At 53.6% G+C, this 19,180-nt stretch overlaps 7 protein-coding genes across 7 annotated transcripts; 4 read left to right on the forward strand and 3 right to left on the reverse strand.

The window, feature by feature from the left end:
* Positions 1-417: 417 nt before the first annotated feature.
* Positions 418-3,305, reverse strand: BGZ61DRAFT_350725 (muts domain V-domain-containing protein; the record flags this gene model as incomplete). The annotated part of the gene is made up of 3 exons (XM_046240262.1): positions 418-3,036; positions 3,089-3,220; positions 3,282-3,305. 3 exons carry the CDS (start codon positions 3,303-3,305, stop codon positions 418-420), a joined length of 2,775 nt encoding a protein of 924 aa, XP_046105647.1.
* Positions 3,306-5,206: 1,901 nt separating this feature from the next.
* BGZ61DRAFT_493489 (uncharacterized protein) lies at positions 5,207-6,979 on the forward strand (the record flags this gene model as incomplete). Its single annotated transcript, XM_046250657.1, has 6 exons — positions 5,207-5,361; positions 5,416-5,715; positions 5,769-5,890; positions 5,946-6,058; positions 6,110-6,356; positions 6,408-6,979. 6 exons carry the CDS (start codon positions 5,207-5,209, stop codon positions 6,977-6,979), a joined length of 1,509 nt encoding a protein of 502 aa, XP_046105648.1.
* Positions 6,980-7,506: 527 nt separating this feature from the next.
* Positions 7,507-10,437, reverse strand: BGZ61DRAFT_493490 (peptidase S8/S53 domain-containing protein; the record flags this gene model as incomplete). The annotated part of the gene is made up of 12 exons (XM_046250658.1): positions 7,507-7,654; positions 7,715-7,956; positions 8,047-8,134; positions 8,188-8,269; positions 8,327-8,433; positions 8,481-9,325; positions 9,372-9,434; positions 9,499-9,541; positions 9,613-9,721; positions 9,778-9,841; positions 9,893-10,243; positions 10,336-10,437. The coding sequence occupies 12 exons, from the start codon at positions 10,435-10,437 to the stop codon at positions 7,507-7,509; spliced, it is 2,244 nt and encodes a 747-aa protein (XP_046105649.1).
* Positions 10,438-11,642: 1,205 nt separating this feature from the next.
* On the forward strand, positions 11,643-12,591 carry BGZ61DRAFT_450438 (uncharacterized protein). Its single transcript, XM_046245737.1, has one exon. It carries the CDS (start codon positions 11,918-11,920, stop codon positions 12,434-12,436), a length of 519 nt encoding a protein of 172 aa, XP_046105650.1. The 5' UTR covers positions 11,643-11,917; the 3' UTR covers positions 12,437-12,591.
* Positions 12,592-12,683: 92 nt separating this feature from the next.
* On the forward strand, positions 12,684-13,774 carry BGZ61DRAFT_450440 (uncharacterized protein). The gene is made up of 2 exons (XM_046245738.1): positions 12,684-13,308; positions 13,369-13,774. The coding sequence occupies exons 1-2, from the start codon at positions 12,836-12,838 to the stop codon at positions 13,520-13,522; spliced, it is 627 nt and encodes a 208-aa protein (XP_046105651.1). The 5' UTR covers positions 12,684-12,835; the 3' UTR covers positions 13,523-13,774.
* A 976-nt stretch (positions 13,775-14,750) lies between these two features.
* BGZ61DRAFT_226721 (uncharacterized protein) lies at positions 14,751-15,617 on the forward strand. Its single transcript, XM_046238171.1, has one exon. The coding sequence runs from the start codon at positions 14,887-14,889 to the stop codon at positions 15,292-15,294; it is 408 nt and encodes a 135-aa protein (XP_046105652.1). The 5' UTR covers positions 14,751-14,886; the 3' UTR covers positions 15,295-15,617.
* Positions 15,618-16,761: 1,144 nt separating this feature from the next.
* BGZ61DRAFT_477367 (uncharacterized protein) lies at positions 16,762-18,649 on the reverse strand (the record flags this gene model as incomplete). The annotated part of the gene is made up of 4 exons (XM_046248884.1): positions 16,762-17,873; positions 17,935-18,111; positions 18,179-18,380; positions 18,449-18,649. 4 exons carry the CDS (start codon positions 18,647-18,649, stop codon positions 16,762-16,764), a joined length of 1,692 nt encoding a protein of 563 aa, XP_046105653.1.
* Between the last annotated feature and the right edge of the window lie 531 nt (positions 18,650-19,180).

Consider the following 19,180-nt stretch of genomic DNA (forward strand, 5'->3'; position numbering starts at 1 on the left):
CAGAGATGCCCTCGAGAGTCGAAATTGAAACGCTTGAAACACCACGAGATGGTGACTTCTCTTCGTTGGTTAACGGCCGTGATACAGAATATCGCACTTATTCTTTCTCTAGCAGCTAGGTTGGAAGCAGACCGTCGACAACAAACCATAGGCAATAGACAACAGACGCACGCTGAGGCTTAGAGTTCGCCATTGACCAAATTACCAAGCATATTATAATATTTCTGTTCATGATATCCTCAGGCACGTAGGGAGGTAGATACGCAGCTGTATCAACAATTTCCACTCAACTCGCTGGCTGGATGTCCTCGAAATTATTCCCATTTTAAACCTGAGCCCTCCGAAACGCCCAAACTATCCCATTCCCGTAATCCTTCCTTTCGCTGTAATATCACTCCCATTCTGTCTGGGCATATCTTACAAGGCCTTGACCGACTGGAAAAAGGGATTGGCCAACAACTCGGCATTGGCTCCGACCAGCTCCTTGAGCGCGGCTACTTGCTCCTCCTGGCTCATCTCTCCCTTTCGCACCTTGTCCTTCCACTCGACGAGCACCTCCTTGAGCATGGCGCTGCCCTGCTCGACGTCCTCCTTGCTGTAGCTCAGGGCTAGGTCCTCGTGCTTGGTCGTAAAATCTTCAAGCTCGTCGGCCTTGCGCTTCGCCATACGTACCACCTTGTCCGGGAAGCGCACCAGCTCGGCGACATGGATGCCGAAACTCTGGTCGCACACACCGGGTGCCACCTTGTACAGCAGCGTCACCTCACGCTTCTGGGCCTCGGCGTCCTCGCCCGTACCGCTGATGTGCGCCGTGACATGGAGGTTCTGTACTTGCGGGTACTGATCCGCTAGGGCCGTCAGCTCGTGGAAGTGTGTCGCAAACATGGCGAAGCAGCCGATCTCCTTGACGATGTGCTCCGAGATGGCCCACGCTAAGCCGAAGCCGTCATAGGTCGAGGTACCACGGCCAAGTTCGTCAATAATAATGAGCGATTCTGCCGTGGCCGACTTGAGGATGTTGGCGGTTTCAAGCATCTCAGCCATGAAAGTTGAGACACCCTTGAGTTGCGAGTCGCTGGCACCAACTCGAGCGAGGATGGAATCGAAGATGGTGAGTTCCGCCTCGGCGCAGGGCACGAAGCATCCAATCTGGGCCAATAGTGCAACAGCGCCAGTCTGGCGGATGTATGTTGACTTACCGCCCATGTTGGGGCCCGTAATGATAAGAAATGATGACTTGTCGCGCGTGAGCTCGATATCGTTGGTGATGAACTGGACATCATCCTGCAGCTCCATGCAAGGGTGACGGGCTTCGCGAAGCACCGTCTGACCCTCACCGCGAGGGTGAATCTTGGGCCGGACGTAGGGCTCAGGGGCATGGACGGAGGTGTGGGCAAGGGACACGATGACGTCTAGGTGAGCAAGCACACCTGCGAGTCGCTCGATAACAGGGCAGTAAGATGACGCTACTTGGACGACTTCATGGACTAGACTGCTCTGTGTTCGATTGTAGTTCTGGGACAGTTGGTCATGCTCACGGCGATAGGCCTGCATCTTCTTGGTGGTAAAGTAGACACCGTTCTTTTGCGTTGAGCACTCCTGGTAGCCGGACTTGTTGCGGATGCAACCGGCCTCTTGTCGGGTGAGACGCATACACACACCGTGGACTTTGTGGTTGGTCTCGAGGAAGATCTTCTTGTCGGGCTCCTGGCCAAGGTCGTCGGCCGCATCCACGAACTCGGAGCGGATGTCCTGGTCGAGCTGGTCGAGTTTCTTGCGGATGATGCGTAGGCTTTTGTCGAAGTCGGCCTTGATGATGTACTCGTGACGGTCGAGCGCGTCGAGGTCAACTGTCTGCTCTACCATATCCTGGAGCTTGCCGAGGTTGTCAGAGAGATCACGAAGCTTGGTGGTGTAAGCTTCGTCAAGGGGATCACGGTAGGCCTCATCCATAACTCCCTCAAACGTGCCAATGAAGCCAGGAAGGCGAATAACCACCTGGTATGCTCGAACGACGTCTTCGAGGTTTGCCTTGCCGCGTTGGAACCGCTTGGAAAGACGGTACAGGTCAGGAATGGAGCGGAGGTGCTCCTCCTGTAGGGTTTGACGGAGTTCAGTGTCAACGAAGAAGGCTTCCACCAGTTGTTGACGCTTCTCAATCTCCAGCTTGCTCATCAAGGGCTGCTTCAGCCACTGGGCCAGCAATCGGCTTCCGACAGGCGTCTTGCAATGGTTGAGCACACCAAAGATGCTCATCGTCTTAGATCCATCCCGCACGCCGGGCATGAGGTTGAGGGCCTTGAGAGCAGCGGCATCCAACTTCATGAATTGCGCGAGGTCATGCTGATAGAGCTGGTACTGGCCAAAGTTGGAAGGGTCCTGGAGAACACCGAGGTACTTGATCAAAGACGCAGCTGATCCCATAGCCAGCTTGAGGTCAGTTTGGGGGAGCAGCGTGGTGGCCCGCTCGTCCTTGAGCAGACGAGCAAGATCTTGCTCGATATCACGGATGCCAAAGTCTCCAGACGGCCGCTCAGCAATGGCTACGCCGCAATTATCGATGATTTTCTTCAACTTGGCCAACTCGGGATCCTTGTCCTTCTCCCCCTTGTCGAACTGGATCAGACACTCGCGAACGCCGAGCTGGATGAGAAGGGCCTCGAAGTTGGAGTAGAGGTCGTTGTCGAGAAACTCGCTGACACCGAGCTCTCGGACGCTGGCGTCAGCAAAGCAGACACCGACGTTGCGTGCCTCGGAAGCCTTGGCAGAGATTTTGACGGCCAGGATCATGGGAGCTGCGTCGATCTGGCTTCCAAGCTCTTCCTCGACATCCTGGAGGTTGCCCGGCGAGGCTTGCTTCACGCACTTCCAATTCATGCGACCAGAGGCGCTCTGCCAAATCTCTATCCTCTTGCCCAGCTTGAGGAGGGCTTCGCGAAGGAACTGACGGAAGACGGTCATGGTCATGGTGACAGATGGGAGTCCGGTGTGGTCGTTTCGGCCGAGCTGTCGAACGACGGAGGTCGTCTTGTAGACCTGGGAAACGAGTGTTAGAGCGGTTTTGGCATCAATAGCTCGAGACACTTACCGTTTTGGCGATGAAGGTCGCATCTTGGCCGTGAGCGGTGTACCAGTCGCCTCGATCGAAGACGCGGATGGTGTCCTCGCCGACATCTGGGAGCGCCTTGAAGAAGCGAATGAAGCCGCCCTCGTCGTCGAGCTATTGCGCGGGAGAGTTAGTGGTGTTCCTCGGCTGCTATGGAGGACTTTGGAGCACATACCTTCAGTTCTGGTCGTGAAGCCATAATCAAGCGTTTTCTGACTGCGTGCAGGTGATTGACTTGATTCTGGAGCTTCCAAGAAGGAGAAACCGAAGGCGGACTCGTCGGTGTCGTGTAGGTGGAGGTCGCGTCGTTAGCCCCCGCCACACTTGACATGGGCTGGGAGACGCGTTTTCTGGCGTTCTCAATTAAACCCTGCGACGCGAAAAATGGTGACGGACGGCGCGCAGCTGGTGTGCAGCTGGCGCGCAGCTGGCACAGGCGGCCTACTAAATTTGGCGCACAGCCTACTGTATAGTAGCGCTTGTTAGTCCAGGACTTGTGTCAGGCCTGTAGCAAAGTGTTCAGCAGCCATTGTGTGTGCCTGCGCGATACCCCAGCTGTTGTACTGGGACTAACAGCCAAGTCAACCAACACACACGGCATCCATCCGCCATCCATCAACTTCCCAACAGTGAGCAGACGTCTCCTCTTCCCTCTCACAACGTCGAGCGAACCTGGGTACCCAAGGTGGAAAATCAAATTGAAATCCGCCACCCAACCTAATCAGTCATCATAGACACGGCCGCCTATCTCGAATGTCGAGAGAATTCGACTCTGACAGGATGGATTGACCTCGAGTGAATTAAAGACAGTCGGCTCACGCTCCACTAGCGAAACCACCGTCATACGAGACGATCCAAGCGCATCGCTACATACGAAAATAGGCCAGTGCAGTGAATCTCGACGGGCCATCAATGTCTGCTTTGAGATTCACAGCCAAAGGATGCGGATGCTTAAATTAGTCCCCGCCAATTGCGCCAACTCGGATTGAGATAAAACATCAACATCTCGCTCCACTAGCGTCCGTCGGCCCGCAAGATCCAACCAACTCCAATCAATGTCTTGTCAGCTGGTCGCAACGACGTCAATCTGAGATTTGGCAGTCACCGGGGTCTTTTCAAGTCCCGCAAATCAAATGCTCCATCGACCCCCTTTGGATTGGAACGGAGAGTGGATCTGTGGTTCAGCAAACCCCCACAGCACGGGATGGTTCTATCAAGAAGACGAGCCTGGGCTAGGGAACATGGCGTCGAACTCGACCCAATAGCAGCCATGTACCGTGTGAGAGACTTTCAGAACTGGGTCTGCACAGAGGTTTGAACAAGATGGAGATGGCATCTTGGGACATTTTGGCCCACTCTCCCGCGGCGCCACTGAGGTCACATCCGTTCCTCAGTCTCCCTCTTACGACGTCACCTCATGACACCTTTTGATCAGCCGTATCTGACGACGATATCATCACCAAGGAGCGCCACGCCACGAGAGGAGTTCCCCATTGACAAGTCTGGCGATTGTCGTGCTGAGAACGTTCTGAGAAACAGCGTCGAGGACAGAGCGCACCATGCTCAATCCTGGGATACGACTAGCCCAAGCCTTGGCGACAGGGTTCGTGTGGCCATCAAGGTCCTCGTCGAAGCAGCCGCCAGCCATCAAGGTTCTCACCATGAGTCTCAGTTGTCAGGCTTGGCAACACTCCGCTGTGATGGGCTGCGTTGAGCTGAATGGGCAGCCTGGAAGAGGGAATTTTACCAATGCCCATGGCTCGACTGGGTCAGACTCTCGCCCTTGTTGGCTCTGCTTCCCCTCTCAATGATCCAGGGCGGCTCTTTCTGGCACCTGGATGTCCTCCTCCTCCTCTTCCTGCATCTCTTTGGAACACTCTCGGATCTCGTTGCCGGTAACCCAATAATCCAAGGACACGGACTCGACGCTTGGTGCTTCTGCTGCTTTGCCGCCGCTACTGCGCCTACTGCGTATGCTTATCATTTAAGCTTAAGCTTAAATTTGCTCCTGTCCAAGATCCCCCGGAACCCGTTTCACGCGTTTTCGCATCTATCACCACCATCAACATCCGTATTTTTCGACCTCGGACAGTAGGAACCATGCACTCTGCCGTGGCCTTGTCCCTAGTCTGGGGCTTCGCTGGTGCTGCCAGTGGTGCGGGCCTAGCTCCCAGGCAGACTGACGCTGCCACGACCACGGCTGCAGAGCCTGAGGTCACCGCAATCACCGGTTGCCATTTCCATGAGTCCAGCGTGTTAGTTCCCTTTGCCCTAGAGGAAATAGTTCTCAACTGACCATCGTCAACTAGGTACTGTTTTGCTGGCGAGACGGAGTATCTAGTAGACGTATCGATCACTGCTACTAGCGACGTCCCCTCACAGTACACCGACTGCCATGCCCATGACTCGGAAATGTTCTGCGTTGACTCCGATGGAGGAGATGTCGCAGTCGAGGCCGAGGGCACCGAGACAGAGGAGGATCACGACCACGAGAGCGAAGAGGATCACGACCATGAGAGCGAGAGTGGGCAAGAACATGACCACGAGTCCGAAGAAGAGACAGAGAGCTCTAGCGCCGGCCAAAGTTGCCACTTCCATGCCGGTGTCGAGTGCGTTGACCCACCCCAAGTATCATCTATTCGCGTTAGCTAACACTATCCAGACATTGCACAGGTGACGATGAGAGTGAGTCCGCGGAGTCGAATTGCGAAGCCCCCAACAGAGACTATAACATTGGTCTACGTGTCGGCTTGCTCTTTGTCATTCTAGCCACCAGCGCCATCGGTATGCCCCTTCATTTACTCCCCTACTGCAAAGTGACAGACCTAACATGGTGCAGGTGTCTTCGGACCGATCTTGCTCCACAAGTTAATGCCCTCCAAGCTCAACCTAGTATTCATCGTTTTGAAGCAATTTGGGACTGGCATCATTGTCTCCACTGCCTTCATCCACGTATGTTCTCTTCTTCCAACGCGGCCTCGAGGTGCTGACTCTTTGGGATAGTTGTTTACTCATGCCTTCCTCATGTTTGGCAATGATTGTATCGGCGAACTGGGCTATGAAGGCACTACTTCAGCTATTGTCATGGCGGGTATCTTCCTGTCCTTCCTTGTCGAGTTCATCGGTCAGCGCATCGTCCTAGCCAAGACCAAGTCTGCTCTTAGCCAGGGACACCAGGCCAAGGCTTGGCTATCAACCGAGGTGGTCAGCATTCTAGTCATGGAGGCGGGCATCCTCTTCCATTCGCTCCGTAAGTCACAGCCCTCCTGAACTAGAACCAAAGCATCTAACGTCTTCAAAGTAATCGGCTTGACGCTAGTCGTCTCTGGTGACGAATATTTCATCACCCTCTTTGTTGTCATTCTCTTCCACCAAATGTTTGAGGGTATTGCCCTTGGTAGCCGCATTGCTACCATCGGCACTATCGCTGAAGCTCACGTCATCTCCGTCACTCGATCCTCAGACGAGGCGGTCATTCAAGATTCCGACAAGGCTGTCACTACTCCCAGCGACTCTGCCTCGAGCGAGGAAGCTGTGGTCATTCCAACCGGCCTCGGTATGAAGAAGAAGCTTGGGCTCGCCGCCCTATTTGCTTTCATCACCCCCATTGGCATGGCCATTGGTATTGGTGTTCTGCAACAATTCAACGGTAGCAACCGCTCCACCCTCCTCACCATTGGCACACTCGATGCCCTCTCCGCCGGTATCCTCATCTGGGTCGGCCTCGTTGAGATGTGGGCAGCTGACTGGATGGTCGGCTCTCATGGCAAGAAGGCCGAGCTTGCCGATGCAAACCTCCTCACCACTACCCTCGCTGCCACTGGTCTCATTGCTGGCCTGATCCTCATGAGTGTCTTGGGTAAGTGGGCATAAGGTGGAGAGGTGCGAAACTTTTAATGCGATGTAATGACGGATATTGGTTTGGTTTAGTCGATTTATGATGGGTCGGCCGTGGAGGAGATACATAGATGGCGGGCTACGAGAGGGAACTCGTGGACGTGCGGATATACAGGCACCTGTTTGCGTAAATTTTGTCTATAGATGGCCCTCCATAGAAAATGGCGGGCTTGCATACAAGGGAATTATGATCTCAGTTGAAATTTAACTGAATCCTGGGGAAAGATGCATACCGACGTCAACTCCGTTACAGAGACTTGGCTTTCTCACATCTGCAACCTGAGGAGAACAAACCCCGTCCGTGTCTTGGATAAAAGACATTCACCTCCAGCATAATCAAGCATGTGGTTAAGTCAATGCGGTGAAGAATCCAATTCGTGAGCATCTATGGAAATGTGCTAATTCTCGGACTCTTACCCTTACATTTCCTCTCCAATACCCGACCATTCTTGATTGAATTTCTCTCTTCTCTCCAAACCGGCATCAAATATGCCAACCTCAGATCAATGGTGAATTCGTCGATACATCAGGGTAGAGTTGGTAGTCGTGTTGTACGGCAGGATCTGGATATTGTCCACCTCATTGTTCATGATGTCCCAGTGATCCGAGATCTTCGGGTTTCCATACGGCCGGAGGGCTGCGAAACGCACACTGCCAACACAAGTTAGCACCTCACTCCAGAAATACAACCACAAGTCGGGGACTTCTTACGTGTAGTTGCCAGGGGCGATCTGCGTCCCATTGGCTAGCTTGCCGAACCACCAGAAGAGGCGGAACCCTCGCACCACGCGTGTGAGTGGGAACGGAACCGTGTCTTCAATGTCGTTCACGCTCGGGCTGAAGAACCAGAACTGGTCCGAGTCTTGGTACGTGGTTGCGGAGCCCACATAGCCGCGTTCGCCAACCTTGGGCGGGTAGTGCCAAAGGGCCTCGGACCAACTTGCATCGAAGATCTAATGTAACCAGTTGGCAAAGGGGCCGAGAAATAAGGGGTCGAGAAACAAGGGGTCGAGAAACAGGGAGTCGTGCAGGGTGTAACTTACATCCCAACGGAGGTGGGTACAGGGGTAGGACAGCCTTGCACCGATTTCGATAAAGTCATTGGCATTTTTGTTCACGTTGAACGACCAACTATGACACATTTGTGAGTACAGAAGCGGAATTTCTCAGGATATTTTACGTACCTCCAATCACCGTCAAGTTCTGTGATAGATGGGTCTGCAATGAACATATTGTCGAATGCCTTTTCGGTGTCATAGGCCGCTCCTGTAGGGAAAATTTTTTTAGTAGGATGGGATTAAAAGACGGAGGGTGCAAACTAACCTCCATACGGAATTGCAAGCCGCTCTCCATGATTAGACACAACCCAAACCTTACCACCGTACAGGGGAAGGTAATCATCGTTGACATCGGGTAGAGCAAACATCACTCTACTTAGAGTTAGAAGATGGCCGGTAAATAGATCATGGGAACTTACTCGACCTCCCTTGTGTCTCCCGGGCGGATAATGACGGGATCTGGAAGTGTTACTGGCGGTACAATGCGTCGCGGCTCAAGGCTATACAGAGACAAAATTCCGTAGTAATTATCCAAGATGTTGGCACCGGCCTGGGGTTCGAGCTCGAACGTATACTTGTGCATCTTGTCTCCGTTGTTGCTGATTCTGAACTTCCATTTCGGAACGAACATCTCTGTATCCATCAGTGCGAATGGTTCATAGTCGAGCTGGGTGTCATAATTGAGAACTTTCCAAGCATTAACCAATCCCGTGCCAACTTGGAAGGGAGGCGCGGTGAATTTGCGATGGACACGATTGGATACCCAAGGAAGACTGCTGCCACTGGAAGCGATGCGGTCATGGAGCATCTTGGCGAAGCCTGCCCCGTGGAACTCGCGGCCCCCGTGTTCTCCGATGAACAATGCGGCGATGCCTGCGACGTACGGGGCGGCCATAGAAGTCCCACTCAGCTCTTCGTAGCTCTGGTTTAGCACTGTACTCACCACGTCGTATCCGGGTGCTGCAACGTCGGGCTTGAGGAGGAGTTCGTTTGACGGGCCCCACGTTGTGAAATAGACTGGCAAGGGCGATATGCTCTTGTCAGACATGTTGGCGTGCGGATCTGCGGAGACATTAGCAGCTGCGACGGCCAGGACCCCATGGCCCATTGCGCCGCTGCTGGAGAAGAAGGGACCGGTTTCTCCTTCGTTCCCGGCTGATGCGGTGATAACGACGCCTTTGTCCACAAGGCGACTGGAAAGGAGCGCCCATGGGTTGTCTGAGAAGCCGTTCGGCTGGCCAATACTCGTAGAGATGACATCGGCCTATGAAGGGTTAGAGGATGATGTTTCAACGATACGCTCAACTTACTCCTGCGTGGTAGGCATCACACAAAGCTTGCATGATGGTTTCCTCATCGGTTTCCCACGGTTCCTTGGAAATGTATTAGCTGGAGTATTCCAGAATGGAAGAGCCGGCTTCTTACATCAGAAAACACTTTGTAAATCAGCAGCTCTGCGTCCGGGGCAACTCCAGTAAGCCTAAACATTGCGTCAGTCTCACGCATCATACACCCACGAGTCAATCAAAGGACTCCTGGTGACACACTCACCAACTGTTATCGGCGGCAATGATACCCGCGACGTGTGTTCCGTGGCCATGAAAATCCATGGGATCTTCATCTGGCCGTTTCGGGAACTTCTCGTCGTATTTGGTGTCCCCTCGAGGTGGAATGAGCTTTGTAATCTTGACAACCCAACTCAGGGAGGAAACTTACAGTTGGGCCCAACCAGATCGTATCCGCCAACAATCTTGCACCCAGGACCAAAGCAACCACCAAGCTAAAGCCGTTAGCAAAAGATCGGTGCAGTTTTATTGGATTTTTCAAATACCGCTTCGTGAGTATAGTCGATTCCGGTGTCAATGATGGCAACGGTGGCTCCTTTACCCCGAATCCCCTTGGCGTGCAACCTGTCGACACCAGTCCACTGATGCATGGAGTAGTTGTGCCTGGCATTGGACGAGAAGGGCGATACTGATTTCTCGACACGTGGTGTTTTCACAATGCTTGCTGGCCAAGCGTTGATGACCCCATCCATCTGAAGCAGTGTATCAACATTCTCGGAGTCGGTCTCAAGCACCATGCCGGCGAAGACGTCGCTGCAGTCGAACTCCTTGTAGGAGCTACCGATCCGGCTTGATTTGGAGAGTAACTGGAGGGCCACATTGCCTGGACCCGGTCGCTAACAGAGTGAGCTGAAGTCCAAAATCGGACTGGTTATAGAGTTACCTGTTCAACTTCGATAATAAACTTCCGAGTTCCCCCTGTGCTCACTCGATCAGTTGGGACACCACCCGGGTTGAGTGGGGGTCTCTGGTCTTTAGCAGCCACGGATACAACCCCGAAAAGGAGTGACAACAAGTGAGAGAACATCATTGTGGGCAGATCTCGTTCTGCCGTCTCAGAATGAAGAGAAAAAAAAGGAGAACCTCGACTCCGATAATGTCACATATATATGGGAACTTGGGGGAGCACGTATGAGCTTGAGCGACTTCGCCGGTGCCCTTTCGGAAGATTGATCAATATGGACATGTCTCGGGACAGTGCTTCATTTGTGTAGTAGGTGTGTGCATCCCTACAGTACGGCAGTAACCGGATAGTCAATTCGCCAAGCAGCATCGGGGCACACGTTTGTAGAAGCCGTTGAAGTACGCCACCATGTCACATAGGGAGTTGCCGCAGTTGCCGTCTCAGACCGAGACAAGTCTCGGCAGGTCTCTAATGAAGCCAACATTACTGTCAATGTAGACATCGCCCGATGGCTCTCGGTTTGCCACTGCGATGGGTTTGATAAATGCGGTATTGCTGCTGTAGGCTCTCATCTGGCGTGATCTGATGTAAGGTCTCGACTCTTGTCATAATGGCATTCAGTGAAGTGTTAACGATGAGCTGCCATGCTGTCTGACCAGCCTGTTTGGTTTAGCCTCGCATCCGAGGTTGCCCACTACCGGTCCGTTGTCGTGCAACGCAAACGATCCTGAGATGCCGCAGCCGTCTTGTCGTAGCACAATTGTCGGTCGACGAACATACGGCCTCGAGGCGATGATCCCGTAACCTCGCAGCTGTACGACTGCGATGGGACAGTCGTAGCGAGTTCCGACGGCACGGATCGATTGAGACAAGATACGATGTTGAGATGGGTTACATGCTCGGCGAAGGTTGTACTAGTCGAACAAAGGCACTTGTCATGGCTCGTAGCACAAGGCGGAGGCTGGTTGTATATGCTCGTGTAGGTAGCAATTCGTCACACTTTGGTTGTGAACGAGACGGATGGGGGTACATTGGTTGCATTATGGGAACTTGGATGTATGGTTCATGTTGTTTGAAGGATGCGGCCCAGCTCGGGTGCTCACGTGAACGACGCCGAGCTGGGATGGTAGGAAAGAGAAGCCCAGGCGGCGCTCTTGCAGCTCTTGTGGCACATCGACTAATAAGCCACCCGCTTTTGTCGTCTACCTCTACTACCTCCATAGGCATGCATACCTACCTACCTAGGTAGGTAATTAGGTAGGTAGGCAGGTAGCTTCACCAGTTTCAGTGACACTACGCATTGGGGAAGTCGCTCGTGCCTTCAATGTTTAATGAGATGATGTCCCATCGCGACTTAATTAAATAGCTGTCCGTCTAGTGGGAATAACCCTGGCTCACTATGACGCACTCGGTTATTCTGGCACCTGAAGCTGAAGACGATAGAGCGCGAGCTACCACGTAGTAGCTCGGTGCTGTTGTGAGTGATGGTGATAATCTAGAACGGTGGGTTTCCTAATGAAGATCCCGGCACCGAGTTTAGCGCGATGGGATGCAACAGACGACGGGTCAGTCTGTCTGGGAATTGGTGCAGAACTAGGTAGAGAAGATGATGAAGAAACTAGCCAATCGCTATTTAACCAGAAGAAGCTACGCCGTCAGTAGCGAAGAGACGGACAAGAAGCCGGGCCCAAGTCCGTGCCTGGCGATCTACGCTACCTGTGCGGAGGGACTTGACTCGTTCCGCACACACACTGAGAGAGAAGTCATCGCGTGGCATGGCTTGCCAGCCACCTGGGATGTGAGCTCGGTTAAGCTTACTCGTGCTAATAGTTCCATGGGAAACGCGTGGGCATATTACACATATTACAGAGTACATAGCCCCGGACTGATTGGACTTTTGGAGGGGCAACCTCGAACGTGGGCACCCTCGAAGAGAGGAGAAACGCATGCAGTTGAGTTGCGTATTCGGATTCGACCTTACTCCATAAGGCGGCCGTGCCGTGCAGGGCGCTGCAGATACCAACTGCATGCCGTTTCACCGAAGAGCTGGAGAAGAACGAGGGGAAGCAAAAGGAGAGGGAATAGGTGGGCGATACCACACGTGGAGGCTGGGATGGTGCGATGAAGGTGGGTTGGTTGACTGACTTGGGCCGTTGGTGCAGCGAGCCAAGCCCGATGCAGCATGTGGGATGAACCATCAACCATGCCATGCATGTAGAAAGCAGGGGGTGATTTCGCCACTGAAGAACGCGTTGGGTTTCCAGGGATGTTGTGAGCGAGGTGAAAGTGAGGGAGGTGGGTGTGGTGGTTGTGGTGGTAAGTACTACACGCGCACAGTAGTTCTGGAAGACGGTAACTAAACCCTCAAGATGCTCGAATAGATCAATTAACCACAACGGCAGATGACCCCAAGACCAGACCAGGGCTAGTCAGGGCGCATTCATGTGAATCGTGTCGTGCGCGTGAATAAGGATCGTCCATTATTACTACGTACCGCATAGTACAACGCCGGCCCTGACTCGGCATGGCGTCAATGGACCGCCAAACCATGACAATCAATGCAAACTCCCAGCACTCTTCTGACTCTCACACTCACAAACGCGCAGAAACGTCCCCCCTGCGTCGACCCGCCAACACCAGCCCGCCCACTAGCGATCCTGGCGCGGACAATGGCCGCAGCGGGCTGGACCGACCATGTCAAGAAGGCCTGCGCTGCCCTGCTTTACGGCTTCGCCAAAGCGTCCCCCCCAGCATCTACAAGCATCTCCCAGCGTCTCCCCTGGAAGAAGAAGGCTGCAAAACCTTGGCCAACTCGAGGGCCCTGGCAGAAATGCAACCATGGCACCTGGAACCCCCGGGGCTGGAACACACAGGAACCGCAAGAGCCCACTGCTGCGCCCAACCGTTGGCTAGCGACTCGTACTATGCCGCGACGGGCTTAATTGCCACGCGTGTCCATGATGTGAGCCGGTGGGGGAGCTGCTCGCGAGCATTAACCTAGCAATTATTAGCAGCTTGCCCGTGTGATTTGAGGTGGGTTTTTAGTCAAGGCCATACGAGATTGAGCAAAGAGCCTGGAAGAAGCCCGGGCCGGCAAGCGAGCGCAGGCGGTCTTGAGTGCTTGTTACGAGCCCGAGCTTGGACGCGGGTTTTAATTGGGATAGATGGAGATAGATGGAGATGGATTGAAATACATGGCATGCGACTCTGACTTTTCACCATGGCGCAACGGCGTTTTTGTGACGTGATTGACTTGGACGCGGACACGGCAGAGGCGTCGAGGAGGGAGCATTGATGAAGCCTGAGCGAACGGGCACGCTCGCTGCATGAGAGCGAACGCGCTCAAGGGGTTGGTTCCATGGAGACGTTCTAGAGCCAAACACGGGCCTGTCACTGACGAACCAATGCCATGCCGGCGACTTGCCAGGCCATCCCATCCGAATGGACCTCTGCAGGTGTCGAGTCGAGTCGAGCATGGCGCTGGCGCACCGAAACAATTCAAACTCCCATGCTCCCAGCGCCATCCCAGCGCCGCCATGAGCGGGTGGCCAGCGCCTGGGGCCTGCCAGGAGGGCCGAAGCCTGCGGGCGTGGACGGGTGTCCGGTATGGGGCCGCCGAGCGACCCAAGTGGGAATTGCCCTGTGCGTTTAGCGGGCTGTTCCCCCTGGACCGTCCACTCAGCAGCCCCAGTCGTGCACCCCGGTAACCCGCCAGAAAGCCCGCATTCGGGGCATCCCCCCCTGTTAGTCAGTTCGCCGGGGGGGCGACTGTTGGGGACGAGGAAAACGCCTCCAGCGCCATGGCTCCCACTGCAGAACACCAGTGCCCGTTTAGCGGCCGGGGCCCTGGGCCGCCACTGGACCGCCACTGGACCGCCACTGGACCGCCACTGGGCTCGCGTTCCTGGCTCCCCTAGCCCACCCTAGCAGGTACCTGGCAACTGGCGACACCCATTCGCCTCCCCCCTAACATGGAAGATATCACGGGCGAGGCGACCAGGTTCTTAGGTACCTAGGTCCCCTCTGGCCCGCTGGGATGTACCTACAGCAGGTACTTTACCCAACTCCTCCAGGCCTTATCACTCCCCGGCGCCAGTTCCCTTCCTCCCAGCCATCCCCATCATCCTCCCGCTGCCCTTCTTCTACCCCCCGTCTCCCACCTGCTTCCCTCATTCGTTTGGATCCCTTTCTCGGACGATCAAGAACGGACTTCCAGGTGATTCCCTTCTTCTGCATCTGCGTCCTCGACTCTCCTTTTATAATCGCCTCGCCAATTACGACTCCTCCAACCTCCCGCGCGTGAATCCGTCGAGCACATCTTCCCGCCCCCTTTACTCTTCCCCCCAGCGACGAGACAAGACACACTCCCGAGGCAAAAGATACAAGACGATCTGCATTGAGTGCGAGATCCTATCACCTTGATAAACATCGCCATCAACCTCCTACTCCTGCTCCTACGCGATACCCAGCTCGTCTCGACGCGCATCTCGTTGCCGACCTCCAACGAGAAGCTCAAACAACATCTCAACAATCACCAACCTACCCCCCACCCACCACCCACCCCCCACCGCAATCATGGGCAAGAGTCTTATGGACAAGATCCAGGCCAAGCTGGAGCTCTTCCGCCTTGAGCAGCGCTACACCCGCCGCCGTCATCGTCGCTCCACCTTTGTCTCCAACGCCGTCTACGTGGATGGCGAATACGTCTACCAGACTCCCACCAGCACCGGCTCCTCCACGGGCTCCTCCACCGTCGACGCCCTCCACGGCGAGAAGGCTGTCGTCACCAGCACCGCCATCATCCCCGGCCCTCTACCGGACCACATCGCCGAGATGGCCTCTCCCACCGAGAAGCAGCCCACCGACCGCGAGCGCAAGCGGTTGAACCGCTTCAGCTCCATCCCCCACTTCGGCGGCAACTACGGCAACAGCAGCAAGGAGCTGCCCACAGTCAAGGAGCGCCGCGCAAGCATGATCCGATGAGCGACCAGCACAGAGACGAACAAGAAATCTAAATAAAAAAGAAAAGAAAAGAAAAAATACAGCAGTCCCGTCACACGGCGCACGGCATCTGTACGATTCACGGACTCGGCGCGACGGCCCAGGCGTGGAGTAGGCGCAGGCGTAAGCATGCACGCGGCATATGAGCTGGATGGATGGATTGATTGATTGATGGACGGATACCATTCGCGCTCACTGATGACGAAGTCTCCCCTCGACTGCACAAGGCCGTCGGGCGGCGTCTTTTGACGAATTCTCACCTTCTTGGCTACGCTTTTCCCCGTCCCCGTCTCTCTCCCCGATTTTTTTTTGGTTTATATCCAGGCGGACAGCATTGGACAACCTGGGGGGCCTTTCAGAGCATACACTTGGACGCGCCGTCGGTGTACACCGAAACTAATTTCTTTATGGCGTTGATTTTTTTTAAACCCGTTCTGCTTTACCTTTTTTCTATCATTATTCTACCTTCTAGAGCTAGCGGGCGACTGTCGCGCTGCTCCTGTACATAGCAATTGCAGGCGGTTCATAGGAATGGGCCATTACAAAAGCAATTACCACCTCAGCCACTGTCTCCCCATTTGATGTGTTTCGTGTCTTGCGGCGATGCTCCGGCAACCCGGGTAGATGATCATGCAGATTCAACTGTCGTCAACACTTGAGACAATCCAGACGGCGGCTTACGCACTGCCGACGCCCCAATCGTCCACAGCCCTAGTGTGTACTTTATGCAAACACATCTCGTGACGGAGGATCGGCAAGCTGTCGTTTCAGGTTCAACCCCACGGCGCGAAATCGACGACATCCAACCATCGGCCGCCAGAGATCGAGCCTTGATTCAAACTAATCTGCAAGGGAATGGGCCCGCAGAAGCCGGAAACCCGGAAACGGGCGGTTCACCAATCAAGAGAGCCCTTTAATTAGCACAATCGCTGTCGAGCGGCAAAAGAAAGCATAGCCGAACACCATACGTGAGACAATGGGAGGCCCCAGTTAAGACAAAGCCATGCCCCCGCAGAATCCGGACGCCCGTGAAGGGTCTTGCTCCTCGCCGCAAGTCTCAGCCACTTGGGGCCGGCAAAGAAGACTGTGAATTGCTGTGGCACTGTTTGCAAATAATTACCGTATTGTTTTGATTATGGAACTGTCTAAAGTTGAGAGAAGAATGTTCTAGGCTTCTAATGGTCCGTGGACAATCAGAGTAGAACGGGATGAGGGGCATATGATCCAAGTGACCGTCGCCTGAAGTCTCGAATAAAGTTGTCAATTATCATGGCACGAATTTCTCAATCATCTAACCATTCGTTCTCCTTTGATGGCGGGCCAGGGAGACGCGGGGCGAAAGCAGTTTCATCAAGACCAAACAAAGCCACTTCTTTTCCCCTCTATTTTCTCTGCTGACTAGAATAAAAATGATAACAAGCCCAACCAAAGGAAACCAACTAGAAGCATTCAGATTCTCTTTGAGTCCTCGCCGCCAGAGTCAGCATCTGAATCATTGTTATCCGAGCCGGAGTCATCCGAGTCTGTGTCGAATTCCGAATCATGGATCAAGGGATTAGAGGCCAAGCTGTAATTGCCCGAGGAGTCGGAGTCTTCATCGTTGCTCTGCTCCTGGAGCCTTGAATGGTGGGGTCCTTCATCATCAACGTCAAGCTCAGAGAACTGTTGTTCAAGTTTCGAAAGGCCCACGGCACTTCGAAAGCCCCCGAGTTCTGCCTTCACAAACAGTTCCATGCAGTCAAGCTCCGTGAAGTTAGACTTGATGGACTGGTGCGCGTTCAACATAATGAACTTGACGACAGCTCTCGTCTTCGAGATTGATCGGGCGACCCCCTTCAGTATCGATTCTAGCTCATCCTTGCATTCCACAAAGGATGGTGGCAACTCAATGATAATGATGACGTCCTCCTCATATGAGAGTGTGCTGAGAATCTCTCTAAAGAGTTGCATTCCCTTGTACACTTTCTTTTGGCACCGAAGGCGCTCCGTTTTGTCTTCCAGCAAAGGGATCTTTCTGTCTCCATTCCTTTGCAGCACTTGCCTTACCAGTTGCGCGTTGATGGAGTTCAACATCTTCTGCGGGCCTGACACTTCCCTTTCCTTGTCAGAGGACCAGGCCAGAGACTGAAGCTTGCCGAGGAAGGACAGTACAATCGGCTTGGTATGATGAGCTTTCATACCATTGGCCATGAGTGAGGCTGCAAAGGTGATCGGGTTGTAGATACTGCGCGTAGGGTCACGCTGGCGGATAAAAAGAACTTTTGTTAATTCCTCAAGTCGCAGAGTCCTAACTTGATCAGATAGCACGATGTGCCTGACCTTATCCTTTTCCTTCTCTGAAAGCTTCGCAAAGTTGGAAAGACTCTTTTTGATGTCGCGTGAAGGCGCTTTGAGATCCATTCCTTCGAACATTTCTTGAACAAGTTCGGATATCTCAGACTCGGACCTGGTGCTGTTGAGGCTCCGCATGCCGGGCTCTGGTGATGGTGCCGCGAGAGATGGAGGGTTACGAGGCATGTCTCGGACCATCTGTTTTAATTCCTCGTTATCCGAATGCAGTTCTAAACGCGTGTGAGTTAATAGGAGCGATTGCCGCCAATTGAGAGGCCTCACATATAAAACCTCGTTTTGTGTCAAGGTGGGTTGCAGTTGTAATTTGATGGACTTGGCTGAGTCTCTCGGCGGAGCAGATGTCTACCCCTTCTTTGAATGCCGCGATTTTCGTGTCCAAAGTTGCAATGGCGTCGGTCACTTCCTGGCCGTAGTCGTTCCCTTTAAAGAACATTTTCAACGCCTTTTCTGTCAAGAAAACAAAGAATCAGCGACCTAGGTGAACAATTGTGCCTGCTTTGTGAAGGGAACACACTAGCCAAGTTCTTTTTGTTAAGCTCTTTGACAATTTCGTGTAAAAGAGAAAAGACAGCAAGGAACACTGAATCTGCGAGGGTGTGCATCCTTTGAGAATTGGGGTGCACTTTCAAGTATTGCTTCGCGCTCTCGAGCTTCCTTGGAATGTCCGCAATTGCTTCTGCAATTTCTTCACGAAGACCTCGTGCTCGATCGATGCCCTAGGATGTGACTCGTCAGTCACCCCGTCTGTACAGCTATTCGGCAACTACCGTCTGGGATCACGGACCGTCAGAATCATTGCCAGACTGGCGAAAATAACTGTACCGTATGTGTCGCTTGGGGCAAACTGAAGTATCTGCTTGAGTATTGGCATGTTCTCGCCAGCCATCCGGAAAAAGCCCCGAATTGCCCCCATAGAGGTCTTCATTGTTGCGGCGTCCTGGTGCAACTCTTCCACCTTGGTTGCAATCTGCACGACGTCGTCCATGGTATACTCGTCAGTGCCTTTTAGTTTGATGTCGATTTTCCTGTCCAGCTTGCGTCGTCTAAGCGTCTTGGCGAACTCTGTCAAAGTCTCCCGAAACTCGTCGAGTTGAGCCTGAGATTCTTCATAGAAGGCCTCTCTGCGTATGGAACCGTTAACAAATTGCAATGCCTTGAGTCTTTGGCGCATTTACCTAGTATCAGACCCGTCGGCAACGAAATCATGAATTTCGCTGGTAAGTCTGAGACGGCTGAGTTGAGAGTCCTCATCTTCAAGATGGCCTTGGCCGACAATCCGGGAGGTGTTGCTAGGCATGGCTAAATGCTCATAGCTACAGCCCGTGTCGGTCTTCGCGGTGTACTCGACTGCAATAGCAGGATGTGGCTTTCCTTTTGATTTGAAAGGGACTTGCAATCTATGGAAACCCAACGAGAGGCTCGTTGTACCTGGCGGTGTGCCAGAAGCAATGCCACGTCACGTATTATTGATGCCTGGTATCTGCAGCAACTTTGGTGATACATGAATTCCGTGGCC

This window comes from Ilyonectria robusta (genome assembly GCF_021365365.1).
Source record: "Ilyonectria robusta strain PMI_751 chromosome Unknown BGZ61scaffold_8, whole genome shotgun sequence".
NCBI lineage: Eukaryota > Fungi > Ascomycota > Sordariomycetes > Hypocreales > Nectriaceae > Ilyonectria > Ilyonectria robusta.

Coding starts and splice junctions, on each gene's coding strand:
- BGZ61DRAFT_226721 (XM_046238171.1), top strand. CDS start 14,887: ATGGGCAAGAGTCTTATGGACAAGATCCAGGCCAAGCTGGAGCTCTTC.
- BGZ61DRAFT_450438 (XM_046245737.1), top strand. CDS start 11,918: ATGATGAAGAAACTAGCCAATCGCTATTTAACCAGAAGAAGCTACGCC.
- BGZ61DRAFT_450440 (XM_046245738.1), top strand. CDS start 12,836: ATGGCGTCAATGGACCGCCAAACCATGACAATCAATGCAAACTCCCAG. Junction 13,309..13,368: donor AGCTGCTCGCGAGCATTAAC/CTAGCAATTATT, acceptor TCAAGGCCATAC/GAGATTGAGCAAAGAGCCTG.